At 39.3% G+C, this 13,387-nt stretch overlaps 1 protein-coding gene across 11 annotated transcripts in view; it reads right to left on the bottom strand.

The window, feature by feature from the left end:
* The window catches only part of WDR70 (WD repeat domain 70), a 320,625-nt gene that overhangs the window by 101,994 nt on the left and 205,244 nt on the right, over window positions 1–13,387 (bottom strand). For all 11 annotated transcript variants that reach the window (XR_014062734.1, XR_014062733.1, XR_014062731.1 and 8 more), the window contains one exon: window positions 2,759–2,858. Coding sequence is in view for 7 of the 11 variants with exons in the window: in XM_081522027.1 (XP_081378153.1) it covers window positions 2,759–2,858 (100 nt within the window). In the remaining 4 variants the exon portion in view is untranslated. The remainder of the gene's footprint in view (window positions 1–2,758; window positions 2,859–13,387) is intronic.

The following is a 13,387-nucleotide window of genomic DNA, read 5'->3' as shown; positions in this document are numbered from 1 at the left end:
CAAGCCATTTAAAGTATAATGAATATCCTTTAAAGAATCACTTTTGAAATATTTCTATAAGGCTACTAACTAATTCCTGTCCATAATGAAAGCCAGAACTCTTATAAGTAATACCTTTGCTGTTCTTGCTCCCCAGTGTCCACAGCTGAGACCTACCTCAATCCCTGGGGTCCAATAAGGAATCAGTATCAGATGCAAGTGAGGTGAGTGGAGAGTTCAATAAAAATCCCCATTCTCTCTCCAGTGACCCTGCCTCTGAAACCCAACTTTTGGCAGGTGCACTAATCCACAACTGGCTGGATTAGAAACCTGTTTATACTGGAAGAACTTGGTAACATCCACATTTTTGCTTATGGCCTTTTTAAATAAAGGTCACCCATCCTCACAATCCTCAAACAAAAAGAAAACATTAATTTGTATTAAACAGTTTAGCTAGCCTGGCAGGTTCTGGAGCTAGCAGGAGCACCTCACAACACCCTGGGGACTCTGCTGAACAGAGAAATGTCCATCTAGCATATTCTATACATCCAGGAAAGAAAATGATGGACTACAGCAGACATGTTCTGCTGATGACATGTTACCCAATAGCTAGTGTAGGATGGAAGGGGAAGGGAAAAATTATCACTAAAATGTCTTTGACTGAAATGGAATTAATCTCATACTTCTAAGGCAGTAATAGCCAACTGGGTAGGGCTGACTTATTTCAAACACTACAGGAAGAATTTTTAAAGTATGCTCCTCTCTTATTCCCCTTGTCTCTCCCCACTCTACCTGGGAGATTTGGATGTACCACTCTAGAGATGTAAGAGTGAGTGACTGTGAGAATTTTCAAGGAGTGCACTTACCATTTTAAAAATCTTCCTGGAGATTCACATATACTCTTGGGCTAAAAATCACTGTTTGTGTAAGTAAAGAGCATAGCGTGTACATAAGTGCTAAGCTACTTCAGTCGTGTCCGACTCTTTGTGACCCTATGGACCATAGTCCCCCAGGCTTCCTATCCATGGGATTCTCTAGGCAAGAATACTGGAATGGGTTGCCATGCCCTCCTCCAGGGGATCTTCCTGACCCAGGGATCGAACCTGCGTCACTTATGACTCCTGCACTGGCAGGTGGGTTCTTTACCACTAATGCCACCTGGGAAGCCAACAAAGAATACAGTATATAGTATTAATTAAGAGTCATCTGAGGACTCAGATAGCAGGTTAGACAACAAGATTCTACTGTATAGCACAGGGAACTCTGCTCAATGTTATGTGGCAGCCTGGATGGGAGGGGAGTTTGAGGGAGAATGGATATATGTATATGTATGGTTGAGTCCCTTTGTTATCTACCTGAAACTATTACAACATTGCTAATCGATTATATTCCAATACAAAATAAAAAGTTTTAAAAACAAAACAAAAAATAGGTTAGAATTGCCAAACGAAAATATATATTTTATGCATATCCATCTTGCCATGTATACAATAGAAAATACATGTACTTGTGTTCTGATTTTTTAAATTACCTGAGGGTAAAATATACAAAGCTTCCTAGGAAGAAAGAATTGGAATGGATTCCCCAAGGGTAAAGGAACACGGACCAGTTAAACTAAGGGGAAAGCCGTGCTAAGTCTGTCTTCCTCACTTTCACTAAACCCTATCAGTTCAGTTCAGTCGCTCAGTCATGTCCAACCCTTTGCGACCCCATGGACAGCAGCACGTCAGGCCTCCCTGTCCATCACCAACTCCCAGAGTTTACTGAAACTCATGTCCATTGAGTCGGTGATGCCATCCAACCATCTCATCCTCTGTTGTCCCCTTCTCCTCCCACCTTCAATCTTTCCCAGCATCAGAATCTTTTCTTCTTTCAGGAAAGGAACTTTGTTGTGATGTCCACAGTTTATACCAAGCACCTAGCATAATGCTTAGCTCAGAGTGGTTGCTCAATATACAGTAGTTAAGTGAGGATGAATGATGTGAATAAACTATGTGAGAGAATAAATATAACATTGCTAGATTCATTTGGTCTATGGAATAAAGACTAAATCCTTTATGTGATATTTAAGGCCATTTATAACATGGCTCCAACCTACTGAAGACTGATTCTTTCCTCTCCCCCAAAATAGGCCTACTAGAAGATTCTCAGGCACACCCCACACTTCCCCCAATGCTTTGTTCATAAGCTACCTTTACTATTCTTTTATTTCCTTGTACACCACTTATTCATTTGAGGAAGATTTAGCAAAAAGTTAGAAACAACCTACATTCAACCATATGAGTGTGGATAAGTAAACTTGTCAATACAAGACGAGGATTACATAACTATTTAAAAGATAACATACAGATATACAACTTTTATTAACTAAATTGAGTTAGTGTTTAAACTGAAAAAAATCAATGGTCGGCAAATAGAAGTTTGAAATACCAGACCCAGAACTATAAAATAATATAGAAAGAATATAGAATATCTACAAAATTCCATAATGTAGAAGTAGAGGTCATCCTCAGAGGTTCCAAACACTGATTAAATTCGGAAGTAAAATTGAAACTTGGGCAAAAAAGTATATATTTTCTAAATTTTGCTTGATAATTTCCAATAAAATAATATTGCCATGCTGAAAATGCATTGTAATGAAAAAAAACTAGACTGGCAAAGGCCATTAACAAAAGCACAGCTAGTTACTAAGTGCTAAGATGTTAGTGTCACATTTGTTAGCACTAAATATGATCATTTTATATATAGAAACACATCAAAAAGAAAGCTTTTAACCTACCTCCACGAGAAGCAAGGACAGTACCATCATAGGAAAAAGTCACGCAAGAAGTATCTGTGCCTGGGTCATGAGCTTGTTTATAGTGGAATTTCGGATGAACCTGTTTGCAAAGACAAGCAAAGTGCTAACTTCCCATCTGAATCCCAATCAGAACAGTTTTGTGGCAAGAATATTTTATTTTATCATCCTTGAAAATGATACATAATAGCTATAATTTCACCTGAATATAGTTTTTTTTTTTATTCTGGAAAAATTCAAAGGGCTTTTAAAACATCCATTTGCTTTAATAAGAGAAAAGAAGAGACAAGGTTAAAGCTCTAGTAGGAGGTATTTTTCAGACTGCCTCAGCAAGCTCTGAGCAACGCAAGATTAGCCCCACACTTAGTTCTTCTTATAAAGTTTTAGGGACCATTTCCTATAGTTATCTGAATGAATAAATATAAATAAAAATTACTAATGAATATATTACTAACTCAAAAATATCATTGTATTCCTAGTATACGTCAAACACTGTGCACATGGTTGTAAGTCTTGAACCAACTTTAGTGCACATGTAGGATAAGGCTGTTAATGATAATGATGATAGCTAACCTTATTCAATGCTTACTATATCCTAGGCACTATATCCTTCACTATCTTTTGCCTATGGTGTTCTCAATTACTCTACAAGATTACCTTCATTTTACAGATTAGAAAACTAAGCACAGAGAATTAAGTACTCTAAGTACCTGTACCTAATGGAAGTTCTTGACTTAAATTCTTACTTATGACCTTACTAATACTGCTAACTATATTATTTGTATATCGCCTCTTTTACAAAACTGTTATTTCTTATATCACCAAATGTGTGACTGGGCCTCTGGCAAAAATAACAATGATTAAGCGACTTGAAGCGTTTAGTCAGATATGTAGTTCTGTATGAGATCAATGGTTGTAATAATGTAACTCTAGATACAGGAAGAAGAAACATGAGGAAACACTTTTCCTGGACTACAACAGAATAGTAAGACAGGTAGGTGACCCAGAGATTTGGCTACTAATGGCTTACCAGGTGGCACAGTGCTAAGGAATCTGCCTGCCAATGCAGGAGATGCAAGAGATGTGGGTTCAGTCACTGGGTCAGGAAGATCTTCTGGAGTAGGAAATGACAAACCACTCCAGTATTCTTGCCTGGGAAATCCTATGGACACAATAGCCTTGCAAGTTACAGTCCATAGGATTGCAAAGAGTCGGACACTACTGAAGTGACTGAACATGCACATATCATATACCAATCACGTGGGATATAGAACATTAAAAGGTACAGAACCCAAAGGAGTCATATCATATACACTTCAGCATGAACCCAACAGCAAGCAGGCAGTTTCATTTTGATTGAGATTTTTATATCAAATATGCTCTTCAATCACTAACTTCACTTTTTTCAGTCACTAAGTCATGTCCAACTCTGCGACCCCATGGACTACAGCATGCCAGGCTTCCCTGTCCTCCATTATCTCCTGGAGCTTGCTCAAGTCCTTGTGCATTGAGTTGATGAGGCTATCTAAACATCTCAACCTCTTCTGCCCTGTTTATAGTGGAATTTAGGATGAAACTGTTTGCAAAGACAAGCAAAGTGTTAACATCTCATCTGAATTCCGATGAGAACAGTTTTGTAGTAGGAATATTTTATTTCATCATACAGAAATGATATATAATACCTATATGTGAAATCTTTAAATTTCACCTGAGTATAGTTTTTTTATTCTGGAAAAAATTTCAAAAGGCTTTTAAAATATCCATTTGCTTCACTTTAACCAATAACAAAAATTTTATTCCATGAAATAAACTGGATAACCAGAGGAGATCTAAAATTTGCATAAAACATCAATATATGGACAATCTGCAATGAAAAATACCCCCACATTTTGAAAACCGTTAACCTGATTGAAAAATGCTTCTGGCATAGTATGGAAAATCTAAAACTACAATTTCTCCTTTAACACTTTTTACAATCATCACAGGCGAAGTACATCATTCTTTAGGGAAGTTGAGATTGTTAGCTCTTTTATATAGGCTTCCTATTCTTAGAAGTGCCTTATGTTAGACTTGGAGAACATTAAGTTTCAAATACTCACAGAGATAGGAAAGTGAAAAGTGAAAGTGAAAGTCGCTCAGTCGTGTCCGACTCTTTGTGACCCCATTGACTGTAGCTCGCTGGGCTCCTCTGTCCATGGGATTCTCCAGGCAAGAATACTGGAGTAGGTAGCCATTCCCTTCTCCAGGGGATCTTCCCAACCCAGGGATCGAACATGGGTCTCCCTCATTGCAGGCAGATTCTTTACCGTCTGAGCCAAGATGGGAAATGCAAGCACAAAAACCTAGTTTTAAAGGCCCTCTCAAATGGCAACCCACTCCAGTACTCTTGCCTGGAAAATTCTGTGGGCGGAGGAGCCTACTGTAGCGGTAGGCTACAGTCCATGGGGTTGCAAAGAGTTGGACATGACTGAGCAACTTCACTGTCACTGTCTGAGATCACATAGTACAAACTTCCAACTGGTAGAGTCACCCTTTCTGAGCAGATAGTCACAGAGCCTCTAGCAGTAAGGAACTCATTACAACACAAGCAACATCAGTGCATTTGTCTGGGTGGCTCTACTGGTAACACCTTTCTTAAACTGGATCCAAGACTCTCATCCTTCTAACATCTCCTTGTGAGTCCTGATCCTGCCTTCTTTGGCTATGCTAATCTTAGTTTTTCCTCTCTAACAAAGTCTGTCAAATTCTCAAAGAAAAATATGATGTCTTCCTCATAGTCTTAAATGTACCATTTTCTGTAATTTCTAAATAATCCAAATACTCTATGGTGGTAACAAAGGTCCATGAGTTTACATCCAGCAGATTCCAATAATTTCCTATCACTCTAGTATGTATCTATCAATGCAAGAGGAAAAGACAGCCCTTAAAAGCATCAAAACATGCTTTGTAATTAACAAAACCAGTGGAATAAACTATTTTAAATGAGAGAATTTAAATAAATTGCTAAGCTGAAAACTGGGGAAAACTCAGTAGAAAGAAAACTGGTCCTAGAGCCAAGTCAACCTGACCTAAACTTTCAGCTGACTGCATCTTAGTGGTCAACATGCTTAATTTTTTTGTTCCATATTAAATAGTTTATTAATCTTGCAAATCATGCCCTACACATCTCCCCACTCTTTTTCTTTTTCCCCAACTCCCAAAAAGACTAAGTTGTTTAACTTACTATCTCTCTGCTTTGTGTCCATAGCACACATTTATTCAGTCTGTAGTGGGCACCTCCCCTCAGACAGTTGCTGAAATGCAACTATGCTACCAAATCAAACTCTGAGAGCAAGATGAGACAAATTCTAGGCTATCTAACAAACTAGGTGTACTAACATCTAACTGTCCTCTCAAATCTACTCCTAGGTCCCCCTAAACAGATAGGGGATTCAACAGATTCACTGAAAATCTATTTTTAAGCTTAGTTATAATCAAGTTTAAAAATAGCTGGAATGTGAAGTCAAGTGAGCCTTAGGAAGCATCACTACGAACAAAGCTAGTGGGGGTTTTGGAATTCCAGGTGAGCTATTTCAAATTCTAAAAGATAATGCTGTTATAGTGCTGCACTCAATATGCCAGCAAATTTGGAAAACTCAGTAGTGGCCACAGGACTGGAAAGGTCAGTTTTCACTCCAATCCCAAAGGAAGGCAATGCCAAAGAATGTTCAAACTACCGCACAACTGCACTCATCTCACACGCTAGCAAAGTAATGCTCAAAATCCTCCAAGCTAGGCTTCAACAGTATGTGAACCGAGAACTTCCAGATGTTCAAGCTGTATTTAGAAAAGGCAGAGGAACCAGAGATCAAATTGCCAACATCTGTGGGATCATCAAAAAAGCCAGAGAATTCCAGAAGAACATCTACTTCTGCTTTATTGACTATGCTAAAGCCTTTGACTGTGTGGATCACAACAAACTGTGGAAAATTCTGAAAGAGATGGAATACCAGACCGCCTGACCTGCCTCCTGAGAAATCTGTATGCAGGTCAAGAAACAACAGTTAGAACCTGACATGGAACAATGGACTGGTTCAAAACTGGGAAAGGAGTATGTCAAGGCTGTATATTGTCACCTTCCTTATGTAACTTACATACAGAGTATATCATGCAAAATGCCAGGATGGATGAAGCACAAGCTAGAATCAAGATTGCCAGGAGAAATATCAATAGCCTCAGATATGCAGATGATACCATCCTTATGGCAGAAAGTGAAGAGGAACTAAAGAGCCTCTTGATGAAAGTGAAAGCGGAGAGTGAAAAAGCTGGCTGAAAACTCAACATTCAAAAAACTAAGACCATGGCATCTGGTTCCATCACCTCATAGCAAATAAACGGGTAAATAGTGAGAGACTTTATTTTCTTCGGCTACAAAATCACTGCAGATAGTGACTGCAGCCATGAAATTAAAAAACGCTTGCTCCTTCTATGAAAAGCTATGACCAAACTAGACAGCATATAAAAAGCAGAGACATTACTTTGCCAACAAAGGTCTGTCTAGTCAAAGCTATGGTTTTTCCAGTAGTTATGTATGGATGTGAGAGTTGGACCATAAAGAAAGCTGAGCGCTGCAGAATGGATGCTTTTTGAACTGTGGTATTGGAGAAGGATCTTGAGAGTCCCCTGGACTGCAAGGAGTTCAAACCAGTCAATCCTAAAGGAAATCAGTCCTGAATATTCATTGGAAGGCCTGATGCTGAATCTGAAGTTCCAATACTTTGGCCACCTGATGCGAAAAACTGACTCATTAGAAAAGACTCGAGGAAAGATTGAGGGCAAGAGGTTACGGGAATGACAAAGGATGAGATGGTTTGGTTGCATCGCTAACTCGATGGACATGAGTTTGAGCAAGCTCTGGGAGTTGGTGATGGACAGGGAAGCCTGGTGTACTTCAGTCCATGGGGTCGCAAAGAGTCAGACACGACTGAGTGACTGAACTGATAATTAAGCAATTTCAATCAATTCTATATTTTCAATCACATGTTATGGTTACTTGCCACACCAGTATTAAAAATGTTCCAGGGCTCTTTTAAATACCAAGAGTAAACAGCAGAATAAATATAGATCAGTGCATGCATGCCTGTGTGCTCAGTCGTTCAGTCATGTCCAACTCTCTCAACACCATGGACTGTAGCCCACCAGGCTCCTCTGTCCATGGGATTCTCCAGGCAAGAATACTAGGGTGGGCAGCCATTCCCTTCTCCAGGGGATCTTCCCAACCCAGGGATCAAACTCGGGACTCCTGCATTGCAAGCATATTCTTTACCTTCTGAGCCACCAGGGAACCCCCAAATATAGGCCTAGACTGAATATAATTTCGTCCTGTTTCTCTGATTTTGGGGATATATAGTAAAGATTATGAGAGCAACGTATACAAAAGTAGAGGAACTGTCATATAAAGATACTTTGTAATTCCCTATTCCCAAGAAGTCTTCATTTCAATTAGAGAAAACTGGACAATAAAACCTCTCCAAAAGATTCTGCAATAGTCAAATTAATATGTTGTATGAACATGGCATTCCTAGGGGTAGAAGAGATGGGCAGACAACAAAAGTACTGCTTAATATCTACAATCAAAATGAGACAGAAATAGAGAAGCAGGAGGCTGAAAGTGGTCATTCCAATTAAAAAATTATGATCTGTTGCTCTGTTCCCATATCTGACCCTATTTTCAGATCAGAAACCAATTGACTATAGAAGTAGCCAGATTCCTAAGAGGAGGGACAGTGCTCCTCAGTGGGGCAGTAATTCTCATCCTTCCAAAATGGGATTGTTGACTATAGACTGAATAAAGTAGTAGTCCCAACTGTAGCCACCATGCTAACTGGGATATCAGTAGAGCTAGAGCAGATTAATAAAGCTTTGGGTTGACTTGGGCTCAAGGAGTTCCCATTGGCCTAGCCAAAGTTTTTCTAAGATCTGTACTCCAGTCTGAGATTCTTCTTAGCCATCCCTCCTTCATTGCTTCCCTCTTTCCTTCACAGGAGTCAGATCTGCATCATCACCTGATACTCTCCAGCTCCCCACATACTTTTCCCTTACAGGAGATTTGGCAACAAATCTTTTACACATCTAATGCTGCCTTAACATTTGCTTCTCTGAGAACCCTACCTAACATAGGACATTAGCAAACAAGACACAAGTGGAGAATTGTAAAGGCATATATGTGGGGACTTGCTTTCTTGCTGCTTTTGGAATCCAGCCACCTTGTGAAAAAATCACAAGATGCTTTCTGGATGACCAGGGACATGTGTCCAGTCATCCCACAGCACCAGTGGACAGCTAGCCAATAGCTGGACATGCGGGTGAGGCCAGTCTAGAACACCCAGCCTTGACGGAGCAGTTAATTAAGTGCAGATGCAATAGAGAAGCCAAGCCAGTTCAGACCAGAAAATCTTCCCCCGACCCAGAGAACTGTGAGAAATAATTAATGCTTGTTGTTTTAAGCTACTAAGTTCTAGGGGAGTTTGTTATGCAGCAAAAGCTAACTAATACAACACATGAAGGATGTGAACAAGGTAGAGCAGATAGTAAGCATTATACGTGTCTATCATTATTATGAGTCAGGTGATACTATAGGAGCATTAATAAAGTTTTAAGAAGGTTAATTCTTGTTCCCCTACCTTAGCACTCTACCAAATAATGTTCATCATAAACTAGTCCTACAAACCTACAATTAAAATTAATTCAACTGTATCATGTCTGTACTTTACATAATCATTACACTCCCCTTTCGCCTTTTTGCATCTGCCTGTGAGAACAAAAGTTCTCTCTAGTAATGTTTCTTAATCCTTGCTGGCATTGCTTGAGATAATTATTGTCTCTAGATAGTTGTAGAGTGTTTTCATCCAGTCGCAGCCATTTCTTCTATATATTCTTTGACACTAAGACAATGATTCCAGAAGACAATATTAGAGTAAGAGAAGTGAATACTTGGAAATAGCTCATTCATGGAAAACACAGAAGGGAGGGTTGGGTGCTTAAACTGCTTTTCTTTATGTTACCAGATGAATAACGTTTCTGATCCTTTCTTTCAAGTAGGTCAGCTTCAGATTATTTCTTTCCCAGGCCCATCATCTGAACTCTAAGAACTCCAATGAGTCTTAGAGCACAGCATAATATGTAATGTATCACATATCATGGTGCTTACAAGATGAACATACTTAATAAATATAGCAAATGAAACTCTGAACTTTTGAGTATGTTTCAAGGAAACAACATATTTCATACCAAGATGACAGTTTCCAAGTTCCTAACTTTTTTTCAAAAGATTATTCCAGCCAAGATGTTTTCCCCTTTCCTCATTCCTGTCCTCTCTCTACCTCTCTTCCTTTATTTTTTAAAAATAAAGACAAAGACAATGATATCTGACAAAGGTTTCTGGAAAGTCTATCATCTCTCATAAAATAGTGTGATAATAAAATTTTTAGGATCCATATTTACATCATCAACCACATTTACTGAGGACCCATTACAACATAGAGATAACAGATGAAGAGACAGTGTGGAATTTTCTTAAAATCATTCACAACTTGGGAAAGGAGAAGAAACACTTAAGACCTCTTATTCTTTCATAAAACATTTCCTGCATCAAACGTAAGCCAGGTTCAAAGGGCATCAAAATGACTAAGAACTGACTTCTGCCACAATGAGGATACTCATGGGAGGGGTGAGGGGAGGGGAGACACCGAGAGAAGGGAGGGAGGGAGGAAGTGAGAGGGAGCATGTATGACCAGAGCTGAACTCTTCAGCAGGATTCTCCACTCTCAGTCCAGGTTCACTGCTGCAACCACTGTGATTTCAGAAAACAGTTATGACCTTAGCATTTATTCTTCAACTGTATTTGGCAAAGAGATAGCCCGGCCTTCATTCATCACTGGATAACGTTGCAATTTCATGTTGTTTGGTCATCTCGGACCAGGTGAATGCAGTGTGCCACTACCTTGGGCTCTGTCTGATGACCAGCTGGAAGCTGCAGCTGCAGAAGGCTCAGCCACTGAGCTCTGTGAGTCACAGGCAGAACATGATGCCACTGCTCTGGAATCTTCTGGCTCCCCATGTGCTTGCAACTTGAAATTCAAGGTGTTTACTTTAGTCTATAAAACAAACCCCTTATGGCTAGGGCACAAGTTACCTTCACATTAATCTCCCTTCTTATAAACCCGAGCTGAGATCAGCTGGTATCCCAGTTAGGCACTCGAGATTTATGCTTCAGAAATCTGGATGCAAATAAACGTTAGAGCCTGACAAAAAACTCCTGCTTTTAGAATTGCAAGAAAGCATGAAATGAAACTTTGGACTTTGAGACTCCATTTATAACCTCTGAGACATCATACAGAATCATTTAAAGATGGGGCCGTGATCTTATTAGAGCTTTTAAATATCTGTTATATTTTACTACTGTAATTTTAAGCAATGTATAACTTCACTGGGGGAAAAAATGAGGTAATACAGAATCTCATATGATATTTTGCAGCTCTCTAAATGAGGATACACCTATATCATCAAGAGGAAAGATTTAAGAAGAAAGTCCTTCTAAAGAGAAGTCCCAAAGCGGGGTTTCCCAAAGGATGTTGTGTGTAACATCATCAGATCTGGGGGCAGGGAGGGATGGGATGGGGGTCATTCTATATCCAAGTAAGCCTGGGAAACCAGAGTTTATTTGCGTACCATGGCCTTGTCTTGAAGATTCACAATGCACATTAGTAGATTAAAAGCCAGAATCTTTTAAGTAGTAGTCCTAGAATAAATCAACTTCTCTAACATTTCCAAAGCTTATTTGACTATGGAACCATTTTTTTTTCCTCCTTCTTTTCAGAAAGTACTTACTAACATGAACAGAATTAACATTCTCCAGATCTTAATTGGGGAAATATATATTTAGAGCAAGGGTCAGTAAACTTCTTCCGGAAAAGGCCAGACAGTAAATAGTTTAGGCTTTGGGGACTGTAAAGCCTCTGTTGCAACTATTCACTTATGCTGTGATAGTATGAAAGCAGCCACAGACAGTAAACAAATGGATGAGGCCATGTTCCAACAAAACTTTATTTATAAAAAGAGGTGGCAGGCTGGATTTGGCCTGTAGTTTGCTGACCTTGGATCTACAGAGAATAAAAACCTTAGGGAGAGGCACTCTACTTGTAAAAATCATTGTTACATAAACTAAAAAGGTTTCCTTGTGATTCAACAATAATTTTAACTTGTAACACTAATGGGGATGGCAATAGTAATAATAATGACAGGTACGTTTACTGAACATGCTGTTACTTGATGCAACATGAAATTTTCTAATTTCGTTCTTAAAACAAGCCTCCTGTAATTATCATCTCATTTAACAACCAAGAAAACTGAGGCTTAGCAAGGTAACTTACCCAAAGAATATGACTAATAAATACAGCAAAAATTGGAATCCTGATTCTAATTCCAGAAACTGTACTCCTTACTAAGACATCATTTTTTACTTATTTATATACCTATATTTACAGTTGCAGCCATGTTTTAAACTAGGCTGTTTTGGGGTTTGTATAGATTATTACTATAATAACTCTAGATGAACTGCATCTCCTTGTACTCCCAGGAAGGGCAATGCAAGGAGAGAGATGGATAACATAAAGTAACTTTTTTCTTCTTCAAACCTCACATTTTTTTTTTTTTTTTTAACACTATTAGGGATTTCTGGGAAAAAATGCTATTACAAATTCCATCTAAGGCAGAAGCTACCAGCCTTTCATCCATACAGGGACAGTGAAAATCACAAACCATTTTGTGATTGAAACCAAACCATTGAAAATCATTTTTCAGCTCCTCTAGCCCTGGTCAATGGGATGTGGCACATGATAATACAGCTAATACAGTAAACAAACCATTTTGTGATTGAAACCAAACCATTGAAAATCATTTTTCAGCTCCTCTAGCCCTGGTCAATGGGATGTGGCACATGATAATACAGCTAATACAGTAAATGCTAAATTTATAGCATTTACTCTGAGCTAGACACTGTCCTAGGTGCACAGCATTAACCTCTTAAAATCCTCCAATAGCCTTATGAAATAAGCACTATTATATCTTTGTTCTTCAGGGAGCGCACGGTGGTACAGAAAGGTAAGGTCATGTGGTCAGTCAGTGGCAGAGCCAGGATTTGAACCCAAGCAGCCTGGCTCCGGGGCCTGCACCTTTAACCACCACTATACTCATCCATCCTCATGACTCTTCTGACTTCAGGCTCCCTCAGTTCGGACCCCATTTGCAACTAAGGTGGACCTGGACTCGGTGTCGCATCCTTGTTCTTTCCTTACTAAGCCAGTCCTCTCTTCAATCACCAAGGGAATTTGAAGGTGAAAGGTGGGAAAGTGCAGCAAGAGAGTGAAGGAGGGCTAGTGGGCGAGCAAACACAACAGTTTTTTGGAAACAGATAAAGCCACTGTCCATGACCAGACCCAATTCCAGGTCACTAGCTCAACTCAGCCCATAACCATACGCTGATAAGCCTTTACTCAAGAAGATCACACCGAGAGTCCCTGAAGGAATTTAAAGCTTGGTAGATAACACAGGACACAACTAGCAATGAGGAGA

This window comes from Giraffa tippelskirchi, chromosome 8, assembly GCF_054371585.1.
Source record: "Giraffa tippelskirchi isolate mGirTip1 chromosome 8, T2T-mGirTip1v1.2.pri, whole genome shotgun sequence".
Taxonomy (NCBI): Eukaryota; Metazoa; Chordata; class Mammalia; order Artiodactyla; family Giraffidae; genus Giraffa; species Giraffa tippelskirchi.
This window is presented reverse-complemented; position numbering and strand designations above follow the sequence as displayed.